At 39.6% G+C, this 24,900-nt stretch overlaps 1 protein-coding gene across 1 annotated transcript in view; it reads right to left on the bottom strand.

Annotated features, from left to right (window-relative positions):
• The window catches only part of DACH2 (dachshund family transcription factor 2), a 311,255-nt gene that overhangs the window by 199,864 nt on the left and 86,491 nt on the right, over positions 1-24,900 (bottom strand). The window contains exon 2 of the mRNA XM_059824400.1: positions 21,842-21,860. Coding sequence (XP_059680383.1) covers positions 21,842-21,860 — 19 coding nt within the window. The remainder of the gene's footprint in view (positions 1-21,841; positions 21,861-24,900) is intronic.

The raw sequence follows: 24,900 nt of genomic DNA, 5'->3' as shown, positions 1-24,900 counted from the left end.
GGCAAGGATCCCAAGGAGATGGTTCTGCAAACAGCCTGGGGACAAAGAAACAGGTGCTGGAAAGGAGACACCTTTGAGAAAGATTTTCTTCTGCTATCATAGAAATGTCTGGAAAGTAAGATTACAAACCAGGGTGGGAGCAGAGGTCTAATTTCAGGATAATTGGAGTACAGAGGAGTGAGACAAGACCTTACAGAGCAAGAAAACTAGGACTTGGAGGGCAAGTCTGAGGAAGACAGATGAAAGATGAGGGCACGTGAAAGAAGTGAAGAACTGGCGCTGGAGCAGAGAAGGGAAGAAAAGCCTGTCGTGCGAGCTGTGGAAGACTGGCAGAAAATTTGTACTCACTAAAGTACTCTCCAAAGACAAGTGTAGCTCAGTACTTCCACTGCAGCAAATACCAATGAAAAGCACTGCCAAAGGCGTCCACCTCTTTCCAGTGCTGGCTCACAGGGACGGCTGCAGCTGTTCCATGAGTCCCCATGGGAGCTCTGGGCAGTCCAGTAACTATGGGACCCTTATGGGTGACACTGGCTCCAGATCACAGAAGTTCTGGGGGTTTTGATTGCGTTTCTAAAAATCTCAACTAATCACACATACACACAGTTAATTAATGTTAAAAGACATTACAGACAACAGAAGCACCCCAGCATCACATAATTTCAGAATTCAGGCTACTTGTGTGACTTGAGTTTTGCTGTCCTATTACAGCCTTTAATTACTGCCTTCCCCACCCACCCCAAAGGGCCACAACCCTGCTGATGTACGCCGAGAGCGTGCTGTGGGTGCGGGCAGCCGGTGAGCAGCTTGGCCTTGCCTTACCGCTTTGTATAAAAATAAGCGAACGTATGAGCATTTAAAAGGATCATTTCCTAACTCCTTCATTGGTAAACGCACATGGATATACAGCCTTGAAAATACAAAGCATTGTTAAGCGTAAGATAGACGGGGCAAGGAGTTAAGAGGAAGAAGTCTGGCACAAAGTGATGCAACAGATGTTGGATAAAGTTACAGATTCAAACAAGTCGTAGAGGAACTCTGTTTCAGAGAACATGAAAAAAATGCTCATTTGGAAGTATAATTCATACTAACATTCCAAAGTAAGATTGAGAGACGTTTAAAAAGAGTCAGAACCGTATTTGTACATTCTGTGATGCCGCTTCAGCTCAAGCTTTGCCCCCTCGCTCACCCCCGTGGCATCGGCAGGATGGCGGGGAGTGGGATGGAGCGAGCGAGAAGGCTTGTGAAATCTTTATTACAGCTCTGTTGTAAACCACCAGAAGACAAAGTAGACAGTTCCAACTAGGAACAGCTGTTATTTTCCAATTAAAAATCGCAAGACCAAAATATTAATTTATTAAGCAAGTGTTCAGTTCGAGCAGCCACAACTACATTTCCTAGCAATGTATTTTTTTTAAAGGCAGGCTGCCGGGATGTCTCTGGCATAAATAATTTTATGTGAAAAAACAGCTTATTGTATGCTGCTGATATGCAAACAACTCCATTCCGTATTGCGAAATGCTGTCTCAATATGTAATGAACTGTAAAGGATTTTCCTTTGGGGGGGAAAACCAAATTTGTTGACACTTCTCCAAATGTTTTACGTAGTAAAGTATTAGCTGTGTTAGACTTTGAGAAAGATTATCTTCTGCTATCATAGAAGCAAGTTAATAAAGTGACAATAACAAACTGATGTATCTGTCAAAGTTTATAGATAAGGATGTCAAGCTATAGGTTATCAGCCTACAGTACTGACACTGTTCATATATCATAGCCCCCCAACACACACTCTGTCAGCATTGTTTATTTTCCGTCAGGAGTTAAATAATGACCATGTACTAAAAATGCCTTTGGGGAACTGCTTTGTCTTACATACTGTTCACCTGTTTACTTCAGAGTAAGTTTTGAGTTGCTTTTGTTTAATTTTCTGTTTGAACAGCTGGTATTTATCAACTTCAAATGGACTTCAGGTCAATACACCGCAAAAAATTTTACTGCAATTTCTACACTTGCTGCACACACAGAGCTTGTAAAATGCTAATGAGAACACCTCCGCACCGAGCCCGGTTCCAGCGGAACACAGAAAATGCCCACCATACTCCCGAAACTACAGCAACACTGGAAAAGGAAAAGAACATACAGAATAGGAGGGGTTTTTCAAGGGTCCAGCAATAGAAATCATACCCATTTTGTACTGATCACCGCAGATAACAGCCTGCGTTACCTCCTGTTCTTACTCTGTGTATCTTCTCTACAGTATTCAAACCTGGTTATCCATAAAAAGAGAGGAGATGTTACGACAGTTGGGGGGTTTTGTCTGTCTGTTGTTTTGGAGCAGTCAATGGCAGAGAAAAAGAACAGCAGCAAGTCCTGCTGAAGTCAGAGGTAAGGATGCAAAGAAGACACAGCCATGGGGGGTGGAACATCAAGCTTACTTGGTTTCATCCTAAATACCTAAAGGAATCTCCATTTTTTTTCTCACATACATAAACACACAAATAAATTAATCCTATAAAAACTATTCCATAAGAAGTTATTAAAAGAGTTAAATTAAACAATGGAAAAAATGTATCAAAATGAACAGAAAAGTAAATGCCTAGCTATAACCAGTAACAACATAACGGGGTTCCATCTGTTGATCCTTTTTTTCTCTATATACCAGGCAGGGTGACTGAAAGATACTATTCTATCAGAAATCACTTTCTGGAACTGACAGCTCTAACTGTCATATTTGACAAAGTAAAAAAGAATGGGAAAGATCATGAATTCTTAATTCAAACAAGTTTCTATTACTTTTTTTGGAACCGTTGTCTCAGTACAGATCTTAAGATATGGACTGAGAATTAACATATTACTCCAAGAATGCTTTTTCTAATCAGTGGATTTTTTCCTACTACTACAATACATTTTAAAAAAGAGAACTTAAATGAAAAGGGCACAACTGGAATCTCCATTTATTAATGGAAGGGAAGGGGAAGGAATTATGGAGTGGAAAAAAAAACTACCTTAAGCAGAAGTTGCTTATGCCAGTTCTTCTCCCTCAACGTTACACTGGCCTTGTTAGGTACCAAATTTAGGGACTTGAGTTTTACAAAGTTCGGCAGAACTGTGGTATGAGGGGTTTTGAGCCTGCCAGTCCTGGACAGAAGAGCAAATAGTATGGCCTTTAGTCATGAAGACGCTAATACTACTTAACCTGATACCTCTTAGTACCATATGACCTTGCACCAACACTACAGACCCTAATTCTCCTCGACTTGATTTTATCAGTTAGAAAAGGTGGTGATCTGAAAGATGAAAAACTTTTTTTTTAAACCACTAATTTCTCATGAAGAAAACTGCAGATGTAACGAACCATGAGATATCTAAATACGCATTTATAAGTCCTTTCTTTTGCAGTCATTGAAATTACCATCCAAATAAAACATCATTCATTCTATGCTAGTCAATTTAACCTAGACACCAGTAGGCAAAAAAAGGGCTCATTTATGTAACCAATACTTTTAGATACAAGTATTAGACAAAGGACTCTGAAGAGCCAAGTATATAGCAGAGATTTGCGTGTTCCAGCTTCCATTCCAACTTGAGTAGTGAGTAAAAATTATCAATTTTCTTTAAAAGGTTTTGATCGAAACCTCCCTATTTCAGTCATGATTTACATGGCTTTTACGAAAGGTACTTCAGCCCCTTAATCTATAGGACAACTGCAAAAGTCCCTGCAACATTTGCAACCCTTATTTAACAAGACTGAATGGAGTGAGACACTAGAAGACCTCCTGAGCTTCGCGCTGGAAACTTTTTCATAGGAGCCCAAGCCTATTGTATAAGAGCAACCAGGGGGTGCCGAAGGAGTTGGTTGCTATGGTGGCATCTCATAAATCATCAATTATTGTCTGTTATTATGAAGGTGACAGCCTCATAAAGAGATTTGCATTTTCGGCTAATTTTAAGATTTTTTTTTCTGCAGACATCATTTGCTTTGTAAAAGAAATGTCATGACAACCATAGAACACTTAAGCTTGTTATCGGGTAGTCAAGCATCCGCTTGGCCCCCGTCAGTTTGGCATTTGAGCGTCATAGCCTCTTCTGCATTATTGAGTAGTTTATCTTTACAGTTCATAAATGTATTTCTAAACGCAGGGACGGCATAATAGGAGAATGCGGGGAAAGCGATGGAGGGCTCCTGGTTGCCACGGCAACCTAAACTGATCAATTCCCTGTCACTGTTTTAAGAGAGGCACCACTCTCCTGTGGCCCCCAATACTAATTACAAATGCAGGCCCTTCGCTAGCATGTTCAGCTTACAGATTAAAGCAGTTCATGCCTAATTTATCATTTAACATGTCCTCCCACATTTGTAGTGCCGTACGGAATGAATAACAACTTCACTTGTTTACAGCGTTTTCAACTTAATTTCACTAATTAGTTTTGCGGTTGCAGGAATCCGAGGGGGCGGCTGCCCCCCGCGAAGCCGGGCACAGGCGGGGCGGCCAGCGCCACCCTCCCCACGCCGACTCGGGGCTTGGCCCCCGGACCCCCCCGCTCCCCTGAGCACAGCAGCTGACCAATACATTACACATCTGTATCCCCGTTTTTCAAAAATATTTCTTTTTAAGCAACTGGGTGGTATTTAATGGGAACGGAAAAGGAATGGTGGAAATCTGACTTAGTTTTATAGTAGAATAAATCGTATTGTACAGTGCAATGCTTGAGACAAAAATGCTGTGCATTTCTCCTGCAAAACGGACACAATGACAACACTCCAGTGGCCACTAACACTGTCTTTCCAGTCAAGGTCCTACTGCTTCGTTTAAGGAATATGACCAGATTTTATCCAAACTGAACTTCAACACATGTGTTTCAACACGGCGTTTATCACGTCCTGAGCACCCGCCACTCAGACCGTTCTTCCAGATCTTTGTGACCAGCACTTGAGGATGTCCTGGATAACCCTCTCCCACCCTCTGTGTTCTGTAACAGTATGGGAGAGCGTGTGAAATCTCTACAAGGAAAACCAAAATGTGTCGGACCCGAAACGCTCTCAGCCACGACAGCAGTCACTACTCAGATATCTAGGAGAACAAACCTACTGAAGGCAGTGGCAATGACAGAAGCCAAGACCTGATGTCCTAGTATCGGGAATATTCTCTGACCTTTCTGCTCCAAAGAATGATATTGTAAAGTTTGCATATACCAAAACACTAATGTGAACAGAACCTGTAAGATTCCTCTCTGGTGATAGGACGAATTTCATGTTCGAGCACCGCCGCCCCGGGGGAGCCCAGGGAGAGGGAAGGGATTTTTGGTTCCTTGGTAATATTTGCAGTGTCGCAGTCACAAAGGAGATCATTTGACAGCCTCTGCCCCAGGCAGCTCCTCCCTGTCATCAGTTTTACAAAAGGGCTCCTTCCCAGAACTCCTGTTAATCAACAGAAATTATACATCCAAAGAAAGTTAAAACCCTTTAGTGGGTCTCGGGGGGCTCGGCGAGAGGGAGCGAGGAAGCGCTTCCAACTGCTGCTCAGCCCGGCAGCTGCAGCCCCGCACTCCTGGGGCCCCCGATCCGGCCCGGCAGCCTGTGCTCACAGGTGCTCCGCGCTCCCCAGCACCAGCTCGCTGGCTGTGCAGCGGGATCTCTGCCTTACCACAGCGCCAAGGTTAAAGCTCCAGCGCCCTGATTTCAAAGGGAAATATGGTCAGCTTGAAGCAATGAAAACTCATCTGCACACATGCAGCCGTCGAGCAGGAGCACCCGCCGAACACCACACGGGCTGCTCTAGGGGTTTACGCAAAGGTGGTTTTTAACGGAAGGCTGCTTCTGCCTTCTCCACAGCTTTTTAGTCCTGTTTCAGATAGTCAAGTGGCAGCCCAAAATCATCCTATTCTACCAACAGAGCGAGTGCATGGACGCATAAATGAGCACATAGCACAGCCGAGGCAACTGCTGCTAACAGTGGAAGTTTGTTTTTAAAAAAAAAAATCTGTAACAACAAAACTTTTCTCACGTACAACCTACACTCTCTGTGACTTGCATTTGTTTTGTCTTCTGTTATTTAGCTCCTAGTATCCTAAGTGGATACTACAGGGCAAGGAGAGACCTCTGGCAACCAGCAGCGTTCAGCATGACTTCATTTTACAAAAATAATCTGACAAACTGCAAGTCTACATTGTTTTTCCTGATCAGAGATCTAGCACTTTAAACACACAAAAAGAGAGAGATCTTGAATATTATTATATATTAGCATGTCTATGTGTTCATACTAACATCCCAGTGAGCAGAGAACCTCTCTGTGTCAGAACGACCACTAACGGTTTCAGTTTTGCTATATTCATTTCATTCTTCAAAATTTTGATTTATTTTTCCCGGAAGTGTACATCAAAGGTATAGAGGATTTGATGCCCAGAATTACCACAGAAATACTTGGAGATTGATCTCCCCATTCCCCCACTGGTTTTTCATAGGACAGAGGCAATTAGGGGCACAAAACTAAAGGGGCAGCACCCGTCAGCTTGGGAGGAGGACCAGCTGGGCTTCAGCAAGGAGGGAGCACGACGTGCTGCACAACAAAGTGCAACCCATGCTCCTTTCAGCATCACTGCTTCTTCAGAAATGGATGCCCTCCTGGATGGCTGCAGGAGACTACAGCAGGGTACCGTCTTCTCTCCCCCTCAAGACTCTTAATTCCCGGGGAAGTGCACCACTTTTAAGGAACATCTCTCAAAAGCAAAACCTTAACACAGGCCATGCAATGATAGTTTGCACCCTCCTTCCGCAGAGCATCCTTAATGCTAACATCCCTTTTTAAAAATCCTCACAAATAAACAGAGTCTCCTTTCCCATCCCCTCTCCACGAATAAGACGAATTCCATGAAAGGCAACTGCACGCTGCTGTAAGTAAAGGGAAAATGGGAGCACAAGCTTTTTTGCACCAATGCAAACCAACACCTATTGACTCACAACTCAAGTGCTTCTGCTTGTTTGTACACGAATATCACACACTAGCAGCACGTACCACCTCTTTAGCGTCCAGCTTTTTCACACATCCTTGTAAATTTATATTATTTTTCAGTCCTCAAGAGAACTAAACCTTAGATATTAGGTAAACCTGAACTACATACTAACAGTAATTTTGAAAAGCAGTTCCTACATGAAAAGGGCATAATCCCTCCCAAGATTAACCATTCTATCTGCTACTCTGGGCAAGATGCAAATTCAAAACTTATCTTTCAAACAATACTAAATCACACTGGGTTATTCACCTGTGTTTTTGAATCCATCTATCACTGTTGGCCGCTGAGCACAGAAGCGTACAGCCCAGATGACAGGACAATGGACCAGGCAGGATCTGGAGAACTCTCTGAGCTCTCAAGGAGTAAACGCAAAACAGCTATCCTCTGTACTCTGGTTTTGCCTAAACACCATTCTTTCAGCTGCTAAATAGTTTGATTCTTAGGACAAACGTGTTTAAGGTGTGCAGTAGGCTGTGCACTACTACTTAGTGTTACTGAAATAAAACCAACATATATTAACACTAATCACTCCGTTTTTATAAAATGATTACATAGTGCTCAGAAGAGAACATGACAAATACTTCAGTTCTTTGTGAAGCACGATAATTGCTCATGATTTGCCTTTTATGATTATATACTCATTCAAGATCTTGCTTCTTATTCTGGTTGAGTACATAAGGCTGGTACACTGAGTTGCAGCAAAAAGGTAGGATTTTGGTTTGAATATTTAAGGTTTGAATATTTAAGGAACACTTTGTTCCAATCTTGCAGTATTTTGTTCCAATCTTGCAGTATTTTGTTCCAATCTTGCAGTATTTTGTTCCAATCTTGCAGTATTTAACACTCCTCTCCATTAACGGTATGTTTGCCATGACACGGTATGTTTTTATTACCATCCCATTCCTATCATTCCTGTTATTTAATGAACTTCAGCCTTCATCACCTGCAGAAATCCTTAGCCCAGGCTATACCCATTAGATAAACAGAGATGCTGGTACAGTCACTTCAGTTTTGTTTTGCCTGTCAAACTGTACTTTCAAAGGAATATAGTATACTGTTAGCAATGTAATGCACAGAGGACCTACATCGACCACAGCATTTCTCCTGACCCACCCTAAATCTGTTTGCTTTCACTTTAAGATAACTAAAAGATTCCCAAGAGTTAATATAGTACCTTCAAGTTATTAAATGTAAAATGCAGAACATAACATTATTATGCTACACATGGCTAAGGAATTTTAGTATTCACAGGATTATGGTAATTAAGTCTTCCTTCACTTTGGGTGATGTGACACTTGGTTGACTATAATGTCACTCCACTTAAAGTCTGTGTAAACAACATTATCTTAGTCACTCTGCATTACATTTCCAACTGTGAGCAAAATTACAAGGTCAAAGTGGACAAGAATGTAGGTAATCCCAAGGAAACATCATGTAAATGACTAGCTCAAGGTTCAAGCTGGGTTTTCAAGGGTGGCAAAAGGCTTATGTACTACACCAATATTTTAGTATTGTTTTGTAGAAGGTATCAATAGCAAAATGCATTTCTATTTGTAGGGACATTTAGTTGGTCAGAACATGGCAAACTTTTTCCTTTGTAAGGACTCAGCTGCCAAAGATATGCAAGGAGTAAGAGAGCGCTGATTCGATACAAAACACCTATATGAAGTAGCAGAATATTAAATAAATCTATAAGCCACAGAAGCAAACAAAGAAATATCTATTCCAATGACATTATTAACATAACACAGCAAAATCTCCATTAAATTGTCAGTCAGAGACCTGGGAAAAATATTAACCTCATTGTTACGACCATTTTTTTTAAATTCACTTGGCTGAATTTGCTTTACCTTTGAATATCAAATAGGAAAGCATTTACAGTCTTTTGTATGATTTTAATTGTCAAACAGACAAACGTGCAACTGAACCTCTGTTCCCCTAACAACTGTATGATAAACTCTGTGCACACAGGCATTTCTCAGTCTATATACGTTTCAAAAAAGATGCTGCTGAAGGACAAAATGATACATCATGTGGCACTGCCAGCTAGGCTGCCGTTAGTCAAGTTACCAGCTCTAGTGGCAGTCTCCCGTTGACACCAACGCTGGTCTAGTCCTCAGCCAAAGACAGCACACGTTTTGGTCTTACACTGAACCAAAAAAATTGCATAGGTGAACAAGTTGCAATCCTACAATTAGCAAGAAATAGCTTACAAGTCCAGTAGCTCTGCAGGTTTGGAAATGCAACAGTTAACCCCTTGTCAGGAACATAAAACTGACTAAACAGAGAAAGTCTTGTTAGCAGTTAGAAATTGCCCAAGTTGCTCACACACTGTAAATCCACAAGCATCCAAGCCTATGTACTTGGAGACATAACAAAATCAGGGTGGGCTGTGACTTAGCCAGCCATATCAGTAATGGGGCTTTAATAATTCCTGGGAATTCCACCTGCAAAGAAGTGGTACCCAGGGAAATGTCACTGACACACCAGATCCCCTGAAATATCACTTCAGTCATTTCTATCTTAAACAGTAGCTATGGGAAATTTAATTAATGACAGAAGTGCACTGTTTCAAGTTCTCTCAGGTAGGAATTATGTTCAGAAGTTCACCGCTAAAAACAGGCCTTTGCCAAAAAACTAAATCTGTCCACACCAACTTTCAACTTGCTACTGTTAAGGATGTGGGTTGTCAGCAAGTGCCGTGAGCCTGCTGCCGGTTCGCTCCTCATTTTATGCTCCAGCCTCACTAGTTTGGGCAGGAACACAAGACAAAGTCCATGATCTCATGAGCAGCCAGCCAGCCTGCGCCCTTCTTCCACAGGGCAAACTGCAAACATCTTCATTCTTCAACCCACGAAGAAACTGTGACATTGTTAGCTGTATATATTTCTAAGGTACATGTTTAAACTATAACAAGTGTTAATAGCTATTAGTCCCTTGAACTTCAATTGTTCTTCTCTGTAACGTTACTTCTAATACAATCAACCTTTAATCTATAGTGTATAATCCACAGATACAACCTGTGACAGCTGAATATTAACAGTTAAAAAAACCACACACAAAAAAATCTTTTTCACTTTACACCACTTTCTACTCTGCAAGATGTAGGAATCTGGCTCTTACCTTTCTTCTTTGCTCATGTTAATTAGGATGGCCACACAGTTAAAGTGGGTTTGCGTTTCACTCCGAAAGCCCCACGCTGCGTATCTGCCCGATTGCTCCTGGACAAAGTTACAACGGAGCCACCAGTGACAAAACTCTCTTTAGTAAATTCATCAGCCTGAAGAGCTTTGACTATAAGACACATGGACTGCTTCCCTATCAAACCTACATTAGAAGAGTGTAACTCAATTATACCACTGATTATACAGTACAAATTATTTGGAGCTTTTTTAAAAGTTGTTTGCAGCCACGGATAATTGAAGACACAGTGCTCAAACTTAGAAGCCAGAAATATACAGTCTGTGACTATGGCCAAAATCAGGGTACAACGCTCAGCATGAAGGAAAAAAGGTGTTTCCTATGTGGGACCATTTGGAGACCTACAAACAGAAAAGGACGTGCAAATACTGAAAGCAGCAGTATTACTGTGCACTTTGACAGTAATGTATTCCCATCCTTGAAACAAAACACTGTAACATAACTCATGGATTCCCACAAAATAGGACATATAGGTATTTGATGAGAGTAACACTGTTTAAACTATATTTCATACAATTCAGTCATTTTAGCTCATTGTCATAGTTGGTTATAACCAGTAGATCATTTTCTATGTGAAATATTTCAGTATTCACTTACTAATCATACTTGTTATTTATGTTGCATGCTAATGATACTTCTCACATAAATTATAACATAGCCTTACTACAGGATTTAACAGGAAAACAAATAAACACTAAGTGCATATACAGTATTGCTAATATAAACAAGCAAAATATCATCGAGATCAGTGCCTTGGTGTCTACTTTGGCAGGAGCTGAATTTGGCCTAATGACTTATGGTTCTGATTTAGCTAGGGTTCCTCGTCATGTACGACTCTGACTTCTTCAGTATGTTTTCTTTGAAAAGTAAAGGTTTTCTGTATGAGATTGGAATTTAATTGTTTCCTTTTTAGACAAATATGCTTTTGGATGGATGCTGATGGAAAGGGCAATCAGATGTCAAAAGGGCAGCAGTACAGTGAGATTATGTGCTGAGGTCTAGGGCAGGACAGGCAAACAAGGGGGATCTCAGATCACCGCAGCAGATCCTTATAAATAAAATCTCAGATAACAGGCTTTGTTTATTCTGCAAAAATGCATATCGGCAGGTCAAATCAACTTCTGTTATGTTAACTACTTAAGTTACTTTCTTATTAACAAATATGCCTGATAGCATAACAGAACTCTCATCTGTGAGCATCTGGAATGCAAGTGGAGGAAAAAAAGAGTTTAGGTAATTAGGAATGAGATGTCCTGCGTCTAGAAGGAATGAGCTGTCCTCTTGCCATTGGGGGCAGGGGGGAAATAAATAAACTGCAGCAAGAGAGAGCTCATGTGGCAGCAAGTCAACAATGCTACTCTCTCATGGCATAGCAACTAGAGAGCAAACTCTCAGTTTGCTAAGGATGAGAAGAACGCCCTGCTTTGCAGAATGCTGCTGCGTTGTTGAAGTAGACATCACGTTTCACTTCCCAAAACATTTAGCAGGCTATTTAAAATGAAAAATATTTGAAATCTGTCTTTAGAATTGAGAATCATCACTGTGACACTTGTTCTGTAGCCCTTAACAAAGTACTCCCGAACAGGATCATTAAAATTATTACTAAATAAAGCTGAAAAAGAAAAACACATTAAAACTTTTGATTCATTCACCAAACCTCTCCCCAAAAATCAAATCAGTTGTCATCCCCCACTGCCCACCTGGTACAAACATGAATACGTGAAGGGGAAGCAGGTAAAGATTCCTTTGGTAAAGTCAATGCAAAACACTCATTTTGCCCTGAGTAGATTCACATTGATGTATTTCAACGCCCTATCAAAATTATTAATTTTGGAAAACTTGACAAACACTGCCGTGACAGGTTACCTTCTCTAACCAGATAACAGTCTTGGAGAAAAACCACCATCCACACACATACACCCACCCACACGCCAAAGACAAAATGCTACCGAACGGAAGCTCTCTGTACACAGCTATCCCCTCCAGGCATCACAAAACAAAGACTGAGTTTCACATGGCAGCCATTAATCCTGCTGCTCCCCACACTCCTCAGACGGGCTGGGGTAAGGTGGCCTTGGAAATCATCAGCTGTGGGCAGCCCTATGGGGGCACCTGAAGTGCCCGTGAGACCGCGCCACCACCCCACTTCAGCACCAGAGCCAAACCAGCCCCAGAAGCAGGGAGCCACAGCAACTCTTTTGCATAATATTCCTAACTAGGACACAATTACAACAGAAATCAGCCAAGAAAATCTATATATTCTGTTTTCAGGGCATGTGTTTATTACACATTGCACATTTTCTATCTTGCACGTACTTTAAAAAAAAATATAAAGATCTTTAACTGTATAATATTTATTCTCTCAAAATATTTTCTTCTAACATACTACTTCCTCTTGCAGCAGTAGTGAGTTGAAGGGGAGACTTTAATTTGCAATCTTGGTAGCATGCTGGAACATTCTCCTTCCTCTGTATTACAAGAAAAGCGTAACTAAGATTTATTAAAATACTTCAAGATGATTGATTCATGCAGCACTGATGAACAGACATAAATTTGAAGCACCTGAAGAACAAGCAAGTCCTCCTAAGATTATTCTCCTCTACATTGTCTACCCAAACAGAAACCTACTCTTCTGGCATTTACTACCTGTTTCCAATGGTTTAAGACATTTAAAGATTTATTCTTTGCAATGCTAAACCCCTTACAATGGGAACATTCCCCCGTCACTAGAACTGTTCAAAATTCATTCATTTATGCCAAGAATGTTTCCCCAGGAATAGCTGGGAATTTAAGTAACTTCTGCTTTTTAAAAAGCTTCAGAAGTCCAAACCCCTTCAAATCTGATGATATTTCATTTCACCCTTTACAGTTACCCTGACAACACCACCCAATAGCTCACTATTTCTTGAAGAACTTTACTTTTTGGACTTTTCCTTCTTCTGCATTTATTCTTGCTTAAATGTGGAGAATCGCCAATGTAATTCATTTTTTTTTTAATGATTTTCTTCTCCATTTTATTATGGTTATGTCAGCAACATCACTAAACGTACTTTGTTTTCACTATGCTTGAGAAGATCTTTACGTAAACCTCCATTCAATACTCACTACCAAACTTTTCAAGAAATGTAATAAAGCCAAGCTTAACTTTTTATTTGATAAGTATCACCCAATGCTAAGTCATGCCTCTTGGTGCAAGAAACTCTAATGGAGTACCATTTTACCTGCAATGTGTTTGTAGGAGTAGCTCAGCTGACAAAAAAAGAAACCCACAACTTTTATCTTGCGAGAATATACTGGTATTTTAGCTCACTTGAATGTTGAGTGACGATGTGTGAAGAAAAGCCTGTTCCAAAACTCTCTAGCATTTCCATTTTGCTTTTATCATGCCTTTTAACAGGCATTCGGTACAGGCTGCAATGCATTTAGTACTGGTACCACGCTTCACCAAAGCAGCTTCCCCAGAGATTTCCACATCAGTTATTCCAAACATCTGGGGGAGGGAGGGGCAGATTGGAGCACTTAGCAGCAGAAACTCATATAATCCAAGACCAGCACAAGCTGCTGCTAACTACCCAGAGATGAATTCGTTACCCATCACAGCAGGCATACAACATGCCATCTTAATGTGTTTCAAAGCACACAGTGCCTGAATCGCCTCTGAACTGTGTCCTGAATCCTAAATATTTTGAAAACACAAGGTTAGAAATTTTTTTTCTTTTTTTAGTTGAAATAATACATTTTTTGAAACCAGAAAGTCTTGCAAAACATTCTCATTTAAACAAAATTTGGGAGAAGGTTTCAGAAGTACTTGGAAAAAAAAAAATTGATATTTTAGTCCTTTACTCCATCTTCTGCATTTAAGTAACATTTTTCCATGGTTTTCCCCCACCCCCACGCCAAGAGCTTCTGTTCTAGAACAGAAAACAGAAAGAAAACAGAAAAATATTCAAAGTTTGGAGTGGTCCAAGTTGTAAATAAGAAAAATTTACGAAATAGTAACGTTTTCAGCACACTGTAATACTGAACTGCATCTTTTCTGTACTATTGGTTACTAAATTATTCAGGGACTACATTCTGCAAATGCATCTGTGCAAGCCCAAGCACGAGTCAGCTCCATCTATTTGATTCTTCTACGTATAGTACATCCCTAACAGTTACCTTATGAAAGTGATGCTGAGCAAAAATCACTGCTGAACACAATTGGTTTTAATGGGAAAGTTTGGTGGGTTTGAATAATTCTTTTTAATGTTTTTTAACTCATGCATTTCTGATGTAGGCCAATGCAAAAAACTTACTAGTGTTAAGACCATTAAACTCTTTTTCATGACTTTGCAATTTCTGGTCCTCAAGAATATTGGGCTGGGAATATTTATGTGAGTGTGTTGGAAGTTGGAAGATACAGGACAATGAGCTTTGTGCTTGCCTTTCAACATCCCTCGGCAAGGAGTTTCGCAGGTCAGCACGTGTAGTACAAAGTACGATCCTGGTTTGCTTGCATAAGAGACTTCTAAATGCATTTTAGGAGCAAAATATCAAGTAACTCTGCTTGGAAAGAAAAGAATATTAACTTTTATATATCTATTTCATTATGTGTAACACCACTTTGCTGAAAAAAACAAAGAAAATGGTAAGTGCAAAAAGGTCAAGAGGATTGCCAGTAAGCCGGCAGGCCAGAGTACGCTGGGACATTATAGCAGTTATCAATGTCTTTCAGAAAAAGACAATTAAAAAAATGTTGTGTTCCTAAGATAATGCCATTTTTCCATTCTTCCTGAATCTAAAACTATACCGAGCAAATTTAACTTGAATATCATAAGCAAGGCTGAAAGAAAGAGTTTGCCATGAGTGAAACAGCATCGTTCACTCGAGGGACCGAAATAAAAATCCACCTTCATTATTCAGGCTGTTACACAAATCAATTCAGATCTTTATGTAGACAAAGTGTATTCCTTTGCTGGACAAGTTTCTAACCACTGCATTGCTGAATTTACTAGCTTTGGCTTCAAGTAGTTTACGGGTGGTCACAAATTCCTCCTGTTTCTCTGGAAGCAGATTGCATAGCCTCAAGTATATGTGATAATACTTTGGACGACGGACAGAAGTAACAAACTCATCAATAATCCAAGCACAGCTTTCTTCCCTTCGCATTCCATGACATGAAATGGGCTGCAAATAATTGGTTATAAGCAGCTTGATATCATTTACAGAACACTGTATAATCATTTAAAGGTTTGAACAGTGTTGGAGAGCGTTTACTGACTTCCCTGCGTATTTTAACAGGTAGTTTTCTTCATTTCAGATGGTAAAAACTGTTAAGATCTTGGAAATCCACTTCCACCCTAAGAATTCGCAGCTAAATCCTGTGACTTGCAGGGTGTTCTCACTGAAAAATACACAAAAAAGTACTTTCTTTAAATGTTCGTATACACTCTTCCCGGTCACATAAGCTTGGTTAAAGCAACCCTAGAAAGACATTTCTTCTCCGATTTTCAACCTTCCTTTCCACAAGAAGAATACAGGAACCAGAAGAACTTCTAACTGCAAATATTTCCAATTCTTTTCTTTAGAATTGCTGCAGTTTGCCTTCATCATGTTACAAGCACATTTTAAACAGCTTAAATATCTTCTGCTTTTTGTCATAGGGTACTTTGATACTGTCCACAAAGGAAAAACACGTACGTGCTGATAATTAGGTGAGCTACATTTATACTTCTGCTTGTAGTATATGCTACAGCTACTGATAACACAGTTGCTAATGTGCTCCTACAAGAAAGTCAAAATTGATGTGAAAGGAATTTGATGAGTCTTAATGCAAATAATACTCCTAGACCCAGCCTGTAAAGGCTTCAAAAAGCCTAATGATTTTCTCAGATGTGCTGTAACAACAAAGAATCTCATGGTTCGGTGTCAAATGTCTGCTAGAAGCCAATGTTCATCACAACTAGAATGACTTGTTCATCATAGATTCCATCAATAATTGTTTCAGTATGTGAATGTGATCAATGTAGCTCTCATCAAGTATAAATCAAGCTATGTATTTTCTAATGGGACCTTCAGCATTCTCATGGATCCTATTCAACAGTAAGATTCAATCAATACATGAGCTCAAGTGACCAGCCATCTTTCTCAAAATGGTAGTTATTTACAAATACAAAACAATAGAAACATCCTAACATTCTTAGCGTAAAACATTTACATAATGTAGCTGCATACTGAAAGAGGCAAATGAGAAAGCTACTGCACAGCACTAGGTCACATCAGAACTGCATTTAAAAGCTGCCCAATTTAAACTCTATGAACACCTTTAAATTGTTACACCTTAACAGTGATGTCAGTGGCAAAAACTCCATTAGATCGAGAGTACAAGAAATGACGTTTATCAAAGATAAAGGGAAATACCGAGTGTATCCACTTAGAGCTCTTCATTTCCTAGAAAAGTGATTTCATTTCTACAAGTTAACTGCAAAGTTAAGTAGATTCAGTTCTTTTTGGTGCCACTGGCTGAGCAAAGCCCACCAACTACCTGATAAGAGATAGAGCTGATGCTGCTGCTTATCTCCCTTTTATCAGCTTCTTATTTTTACCAACTGCTTTAAAACACAGTTCTTGGATGATGTGTCACAGACAGATGCAGACTGACCTGGACCTGGGCATTTTACCACAAAGATGGTTCTTTTTGGTAAACCACAACGCATAGTTTTACATGTGAAAAGTTCAAGCTCAAACTCCTAGGCTAAACCTTTAAATTAGAAACATGAGGCCATAAGTGCATCTTATTTTCTTGGGTGTATTTGTTTTCAAAGATTCAGGCATCCTCAATTTTACCAGCCTGTCTTTTTATGCTAATCTCTTCAGTGACTAAATAACGCTAAAATATTATATAATTAGACAAAATATTTCTTGAATAGCATGATTTTAAAACTTGTCTAGTTATACCATCTCTTTTTAAGAGCCTGTTTATGTGCGTAACGAGTTTTAAATTAAACGCTGTATTTTGGTCATTCCAGGACAATTTTAGGCTATGATAGTCCTGCAAAGCTTCCCTCAGATTTGGTTCATTTCCCACTGCTATTTCAGAGGAAAAATTCTGCTGGTAGACAGATACAGCAACGCACACGTAGAGTGTGGCATTTCTCCTGAGTGAACGGTGGGATCCAGCCATCCCGTGGGTATGGAACCTCTCTCTACCTTGGGAACTCCAAGGAACCAAATCCTGCAAGTTTTCCTGAAAAGTTATACCACGATCTCCGTCAAAGACCGCAAGTCAACTACTGAGACTCGGTCATATGTTTACGAAAGCAGCCTTCTCTCAGCCCAAACACTGAACAAAGCGTTGGCTAGCAGCAGCCAGGGTCTTCTGCGTTAGTCTCAAGATGGTGATGGATCAGTGTTCAATACTTCCAGAGAAGCCTCACACTCTCAATTTCCTTTTATGTCCTACTGGAATAAAAACAGCTATACTCTTGCTCTTACAATATGCAAAAAAAAGTGTACTTTAAGTCCCCCAGCAAGTTTTTTGGCCTATCCCCAAAGTTTGTGCATACTTCAAAAAGGTTGACCAGCATTACAACGCCCGGCACACCCACAAGAATCCTTGCAACCCTCTCCAGCGGTGATCAGTAAGATTGTTCGAATATTTGAGAGTAATTTCAGACTTCTTCAGATTTTTTCCCCCACGTTCATTTATTTATACATTATTACATTTTTTCCAAATCAGCTTTGGTCATTTTAAAAGTGAAAGGGAAGCCTGCTTTCTTTGTGCCTGTTAGACTTTGTGCTTGAAAGAGAAAGGCAAAAGGAGCAAGTGCACAGAGGTTGCTGAGTTACTTGCCCCTCAACTGACATATAGTCTTCCTTTTATAATAATTTCTGATATAAAAGAAATAGAGTTATATATTGATATACAATTCAGGAGATTTTATATTTTTCAATTAAATGCCTTTCAACCTTTGCTCTTTAAAGGTTATAGAAATTCATGATTTTAGCCTCTCTTCAGAGTTCCTATCTTTAGTCATAAGGTCAATCAAATTCCCCTTTTCAAATGTTACATCTTTAAAGAATATGGTAACCAGAACAAAAACAATATCCTAAGCGAGGTCAGAAGATTTCATAACCTTTACACGTATTCCTTACATTCTTATTCCATTACTGGCTACCGTACCCCTTCTCCTCCCCATTTTTTCCTCTCTCCATGTTTCATGTGTGTTTTCAGCTTTTTTACTGATGTCTCTGTAGTTTAAAATTATAAATAGATCCAATCCACTTAAGTTCTTTTCGAGGCTGCTACTTTGCTATAACAACTTGCAGAAGAATTTGCAGGCCTGCCTTTCTGTCCCTGCTCTCTAAATACTGCTAATGAAATACCACACTGTCTGATGTTTCAAAGTATCCCAAGCTTACTTTTAGAAGGAATTACACTAAACCAAACTCAATAAACTTGCATGAGTTACACTTGCTATTGTTTCCAAGTTGCATATATCAGATTCAGGTTTTCAAAAGAGCCGTATTTATTAAAATAAAATCTGCACCACTAAAATTTGACCATTCATTTAAAGAAATTCAATCAAGTAACCAATCAAAAAACCCACAAACCGTAACTACTGCAAAGCTGTTCCGCCATTTCCCTATTTAGATGAAGCCACATCCAACTGCCAGAAACAACAGAAATTTCTTAGCAAAGTAATTTTAAAAATTTCCTATCACTGCAAAAAATACAACAGAAAACGAGATGGTAAATACATTTTATATAACTTGAATGAAAGAAAACACCTGAAAGAAAATACCTGTAAAGGCAAATTGAAGTAACTTTCTTTCCTCTTCTTCAGACTTCAGTTCAATTAGAGCTAAACTGGTAGGTGCTCAAAATCGTTAAAAGAAGTGTAGGCATCTATATACAGCCTAAGCAATTTGGATACAACCGAGTCCCACTGTGCTCGCTAGCACAGGTATTCAACAGCCAGAAGAACCCAGGGTCAGGTTTGAGAAGCTACGAGACCTCTAACAAACAGTCGTGCAGAAGGGCAAAGTTTATCTGATAGTATACTGCATATAACTTGGAGCGATTCTAAGCCACCTGGAAGATTTTTATTTTAAAGCAGGACTCAGCATTCCCCACAGGCTGCTCACTTTTGTCGTCTTTAATCAGTCTGTTTCTTGCACATCAGCAGCATCTTTAGGAGGGCCACCAGTCCTCCCTCTCTCACCACCACCCCCCAGGAAAAAGGCTTATGTTCAACCTAACAACTCCTTTCCAGACAATGGCTCTTGGTTGGGTTACTCTCTCCAAACACATTAAGGCAGTAATAATTTAATTACTAATACTCAAGGGTTAGTGCTGGTCATGGGTTTTGGCTACCTCAAAGCCATGACTCACCAGCTACGCCATTTAAGACGACGTCTCTCCCACAGGGGCTTTCAGAGCCACAGAAGCATTGGTCCAAACAGTCCCTCCCATATCACTGATGTCTAAATTTCTAATCTGGTTAACATATTTCGCTGCCAGGGTTAAGACAAACCATCTGGACAATTGTGCTACAAATTATTTCTTGGCTAAACATAGTTTTATTGTAATTTGCCTCATTTCCTCCTAATATAATAACAGAACATTGCTTGTGTGGATACACTCTTGTGACCTGACAGACCTTTCTATCCACTTGAAAATGTCTCACCACATACTCTTTCTTCATTTCAACATCACCAGTTTCTTATTTATCTTCTTATGAAAATAGGATATTCCAACCGGCTGCTACAAAATGCCAATTCCATCAATGTCCTGAAATTGATAACTAATTATTTTCGAGTTTATTCATTTTAGAGAACTATCAGTTGGCTTTTCAGCCACCACATCAGAATAACTGGGTACTCTGAGCTTTAGTTCTCTTACTGTAATTCTTCAGTGTCTCTTACTACTGCCACAGCAATTTAGAAATACTCTCTTACAGACTATGATTCAGTGACTTCACTGAATACTTTATGTTCGTTGTTTATTCACATGTATGATCATAGAAGCATTTATATCTAACCAAATATTCTAACAGTACAAACAGATCCATAGACTACAAATAAACAGCCTATCTTTCAATACACTCTTTGGCTATTTCTTACCAGCAAATCTATGGATTTCCTGAAACCTCACTGCATGTTTAACTCTGTGTTAAGACATTAAAGCTGAGATATGGTTACAGCGAAAGCCAGGTTTAACATTGCCCCCATTCTTCTTCTAAATACTTTGTTCAGTTCAGCATCTCCCACTTCTTTTAAGACGGCTGCTGTCACAGTTTGTCATTTGCTACTAGTTTCACTAACTGTATTGCTGTTTTTTTTTCTCAGATGCTCTTAATTTTACACTAGATCAGTTTATATTCTTCAAAATTAAGTAAAACGAAGTACTTTTTGTCAAGCAGTTCCATAATTAAAACTTTCTAATTTCCAAAAGTAATTTAATTCCTCTCAATATATCCTAATGTACACAAGCACCTCAAATTCTGACATTGCTCACACCGCATTACTCTGAGGTTAAAAGATTACACCCTAACTCCAGTTTCTCTTGGGTTTCCCGTCTTGGTTAGTTATGGCTGTTCTTTTCACAAAAAAACATTTGTTGGAGGAAACATCAACACTCTTCACAGTATTCCTGTTCTTCAGGTGAATCTAAGATGCCACAGAAGTGTGGCCTGACTAAAGAGTAAATAGAAAATACCAGAGAAGCAGCTACAGTACATGCGTCCAACAACACAGCAGTGAACTGCCTCAACTCCGAGCTGTGGAGAGACCACCACCAAAACACTTAGCTCGCTCAGCATCAATGGTTACTTACACAAACACGCAGTCCAAAAATGCAAAATGAGGTAATATGCTGCTATTCTGCTTTGCACTGCTTAGGCACACCTTCTTTTCTTTTTGGCTACTAAAATATTTCTATGATTCCTTACACATATTTTGCTAGCTGTAACTACTTAAAATGCTACACTTTTCTCCTTGAAAGCAACTTGTTCAAGGAAGCCAAAGGAATACCAATCAGAAAAAAAAAATACCAGGCTTCTTCACAAATCACAACTTTTCTGTCCATTTTTGTCCTTGGTCAGAACCAGTCTTTCATGACCTATACCAGATAAAACTGAAAGGGCACAATTAATAGCAATGTCACCAAAAGAGTAAGAAGCCCTCCACCAAATTCCACATATCCCCAGTGGAGCGAAGGTAGCTGTCGTGCCATGGAGAGGAACGGCTATTGCTTTCAGAGAGGACAGACAGCCTCTCCCAGCAACTCGCGCCTTCCTCAGAAAGGTTTTTACAGGTTTTTCTTTCTTTCAAGATGTAGAGTAAGGTATAACTTAACAACATCATCCATACTTAAAAACATACAGAGATTATTTTTAACCATAAAAAAAAAATATAGGGGTCCCTTCATACCTGACATCCAATACCCTGAGAGCACACCAAACACCATGAACTACTTCTGACGTTTCAGAAAATGCACTTGGTAGTGTCTGTGCTATTTTTGCTATTCTTCAATAAAAATATTTCCTGGAAGAGAGTCGAGATTTAAACTGGAAGGGACACACTCCCCATAAAAAACAAACAATATCTTACACATATCCATATATAGGATTAGAGTTCTATAAACTACACCCATCTGACGCCTTCTCCTCTCCAGAAAGGCTGGTTTCACACACACCATCCCCGTCCTTTCCTGCTGGGGGTACCACGGCTGGGAGGGGGCCTCTGGGCTCAGGGCTCACACCGTTTTGTCATCTACATAGAAGTATTAGGAAAAACTGGACAGGATTGAGCCTCGTGATGTATTGCTCTTCCCAACAACTCTTTGGTGAACATTCACTATAGCAGGAACTTGACTAGGTTTTGCCTTTGATGTATAAAGTCACAATTTAGTAAATGAAAACATTTGTGCACAGACAGGTAAACACAGACCATCATTTGTCAACGCAAGCATCAGCAAGGGCTGGATGTTTACAGATTTGTATAATGACTGAAGTTGTACTTTATTATATCACTTCTGTCTGAATTTTGTTCAAAGTAGTCTTCCGATCCCCCACCACAAAATTCAGCAATCTTATTGATATGGGAAACAAGAGCAGTGCTGAGCGTTTCTGAAGCACTCCCTTCTCCCGGCTTTAAGAAGGCCCAGTCAAAATCTTTCCACACACAGGCTCATGCAAAGACAATACAGGTGGTAGGATACTGGGTCTTTTTCAAAAATAAATCAATCAATAAATCAAATCCTCTTCAATGTTGTGGGCTGGTTGTTTTCTTGTGGGTTTCCCCCCTCTTCCAAACTGTTAAAATCACACTCACAGATTAAGGGGGGGAAAAAAAGAGGAAAAAAAAAGAAAGAAAGCTCTGCTCTTTCCATTGAAATGTTTGACTAACTAGAGACTGAAATTCACCTTTTTCCCCACAATTGCTAGGCAAATCAAGTTTCCTTCTAAAATGCAAATTCATTCCGTAATACAAAAATGAATACATAGAGGCAGAAAGGTTTACATGTCAAATGGCAATTTTCCTAAATGGCTCACACTTAAACTTGTTTTCTTTTTTCATATCTTCGCCATGACAAAAGATTTAATGGCCATCATTACTCAGATGTTTTGTCAGCATACCATGATGAATGCACTCTTTCTGTGTGTTATTCAGAGTTACCTCACAAGATTTCTCTTCTGCGTTACATTAACAACACCCTTCATACTTAACAATTTGATCTATCACACGTTTGACTAATGTTACCCATTAGAGCTCTGTGCAAAGACTTCTTGATTCAGGGAAAGGCAGTTATAAAAATTAAATATATCCTTGCCTCTTAAAACTGTATTTTCTTTAATTACTAATATACATTAAACAGGATCAATCCATTAGCATAGGTATCCCATAAGCTGTCCATGAAAGTAAGTGTAAGGAGAATGTATCATCAATGAATTATAACGATTCTACTCGACCCGTGGAGATGGTGTTCCCTCCTCTCTCGAAAACCTCTCCTCGGGAGCATAAGAAAGGAATTGTCAACAGAAACAAGACGAAAAGCCAAAATCCTTTTGCTCAGCTCCAGGACACGGTGAATGCACAGGAACAAGATTGCATCCCAGGAGGCAGATAACACATACGGCAAAGCTTTAGCTCCTTCAGTCTCCCAAATCCAAACTTACGCCATCCCAACTTAAAAAGACATAGATGGGACAATGGGAATCATTAGACAACATCATCTGCCTCCACACAACATCTTCCCCTCTCCTTTTCCACACTGCTTTGCAAAAAGGAACTAAGAAACTAGACGAGCTGCAGTAGGAAGCACAGAGGGTTCAGCAGAGAGTAAATCATCATCTGGAGGCTCCGCAGCCTCCCAAGTACACATTCCCCCGCTGCTAACGGAATGTCTCCTCAACTCTGTCCTTTGCAGTACAGTCATCTCACCTCAGCGAAACCCTCGCTTTGCCCTCCCCTCCCGCATCTTTCCCTTCTGGGCCTCCTACCTCTCCTTCGCTCCTCTGACCCCTTAAATTAAATCCTAACCGCGGGCATTCGAGGGGGAAAAGGGCACTACCATCACCAGCCATTATCTTGTTCACTCTGCTTGTAACCTTGCTCCCCCCCAACATTCCCTTATCCCCCACTTTACTTTGCAAGCTCCTCCGGGCCGAGAGTCTCTGATTCATCGGTGTTTGCCGCTGCCCAGCGCAATGAATCACTGCAGGGCTAAATATAAATATACTCAGGGTCAGGCAGTAAAGGATTGCGTACCAGGAAAGCTCAAAGACTGAATCCAAATGAATTAAAACATGAAACAATAATGAAGCCTCAAGCGTCACTTTCAGAGGTACACACTCAGGACAAAACAGCACATGACTACATCAGCAGCACTGAATGAAAAATGTGAATCTTTACATGTCAGAACTCAGAATCTACTACATTTTCCTTTTAAAATATTCATTTTTGCTTAAAAACTTAAACTAGTAATAGAAATTAGAGCATGCTTTCAACGCTCATTCAACTAATGATTGACTTTTTGAGTAAACTCCCAGTTGACTGTGGGAAATCAATATGGATTTTTAATGGCACCTATAAATCTTGCTGTATTTGACATAACTTGCAAACAAATAGAAACAATCTTCAAGAAACTATTTTGTTCGATTACAAAGTATGTAAAAAAACCAAATAATGACTATCTAGACATCTTCAACCATTATGCACTTCACTCACTTGGAAGCATCAACAATACCAATGAATTATTTAGAATTTTTTTTAGGGTTTTTTGTTTTGTCTTTTTTTTTAGTTTTACAGAACTTAGATGATGGATCTACAAATAAGCTGTTCTTCCCATTCCAAAAGATTATTGAAGGTTTTATTTATATTTCTTTCCAGCAGTGTTTGTGCTCATGGTTTTTTTTTCCAAAGGGTCTTCAGAACTTAGTACATATTAATTGAACTGAACCTGCACAAAACTGTCTGAAATACATCAAAATGTACAGTATTTAGAAAAAAGCATTTTTCATACTTTAAGTATCATAGTATCTTTAGATGAAACTACTTTGAGCAATGGGTTCTTAGCCCTAATCGAATCCTCCTTTGAAAACGTGCCTTTAATTGCAGTTAACAGTTTAGATGTGCAGTAAGCAATAAAGATGAAAAAGTACTGTTAACATTCCCTAGAAAACTCCTCAATACACTATTTATATT

The sequence above is a fragment of the Gavia stellata genome, chromosome 14 (genome assembly GCF_030936135.1).
Source record: "Gavia stellata isolate bGavSte3 chromosome 14, bGavSte3.hap2, whole genome shotgun sequence".
In the NCBI taxonomy this organism is placed as follows: Eukaryota; Metazoa; Chordata; class Aves; order Gaviiformes; family Gaviidae; genus Gavia; species Gavia stellata.
The sequence above is the reverse complement of the archived record's forward strand: the minus strand, read 5'-3'. Positions and strand labels throughout refer to the sequence as shown.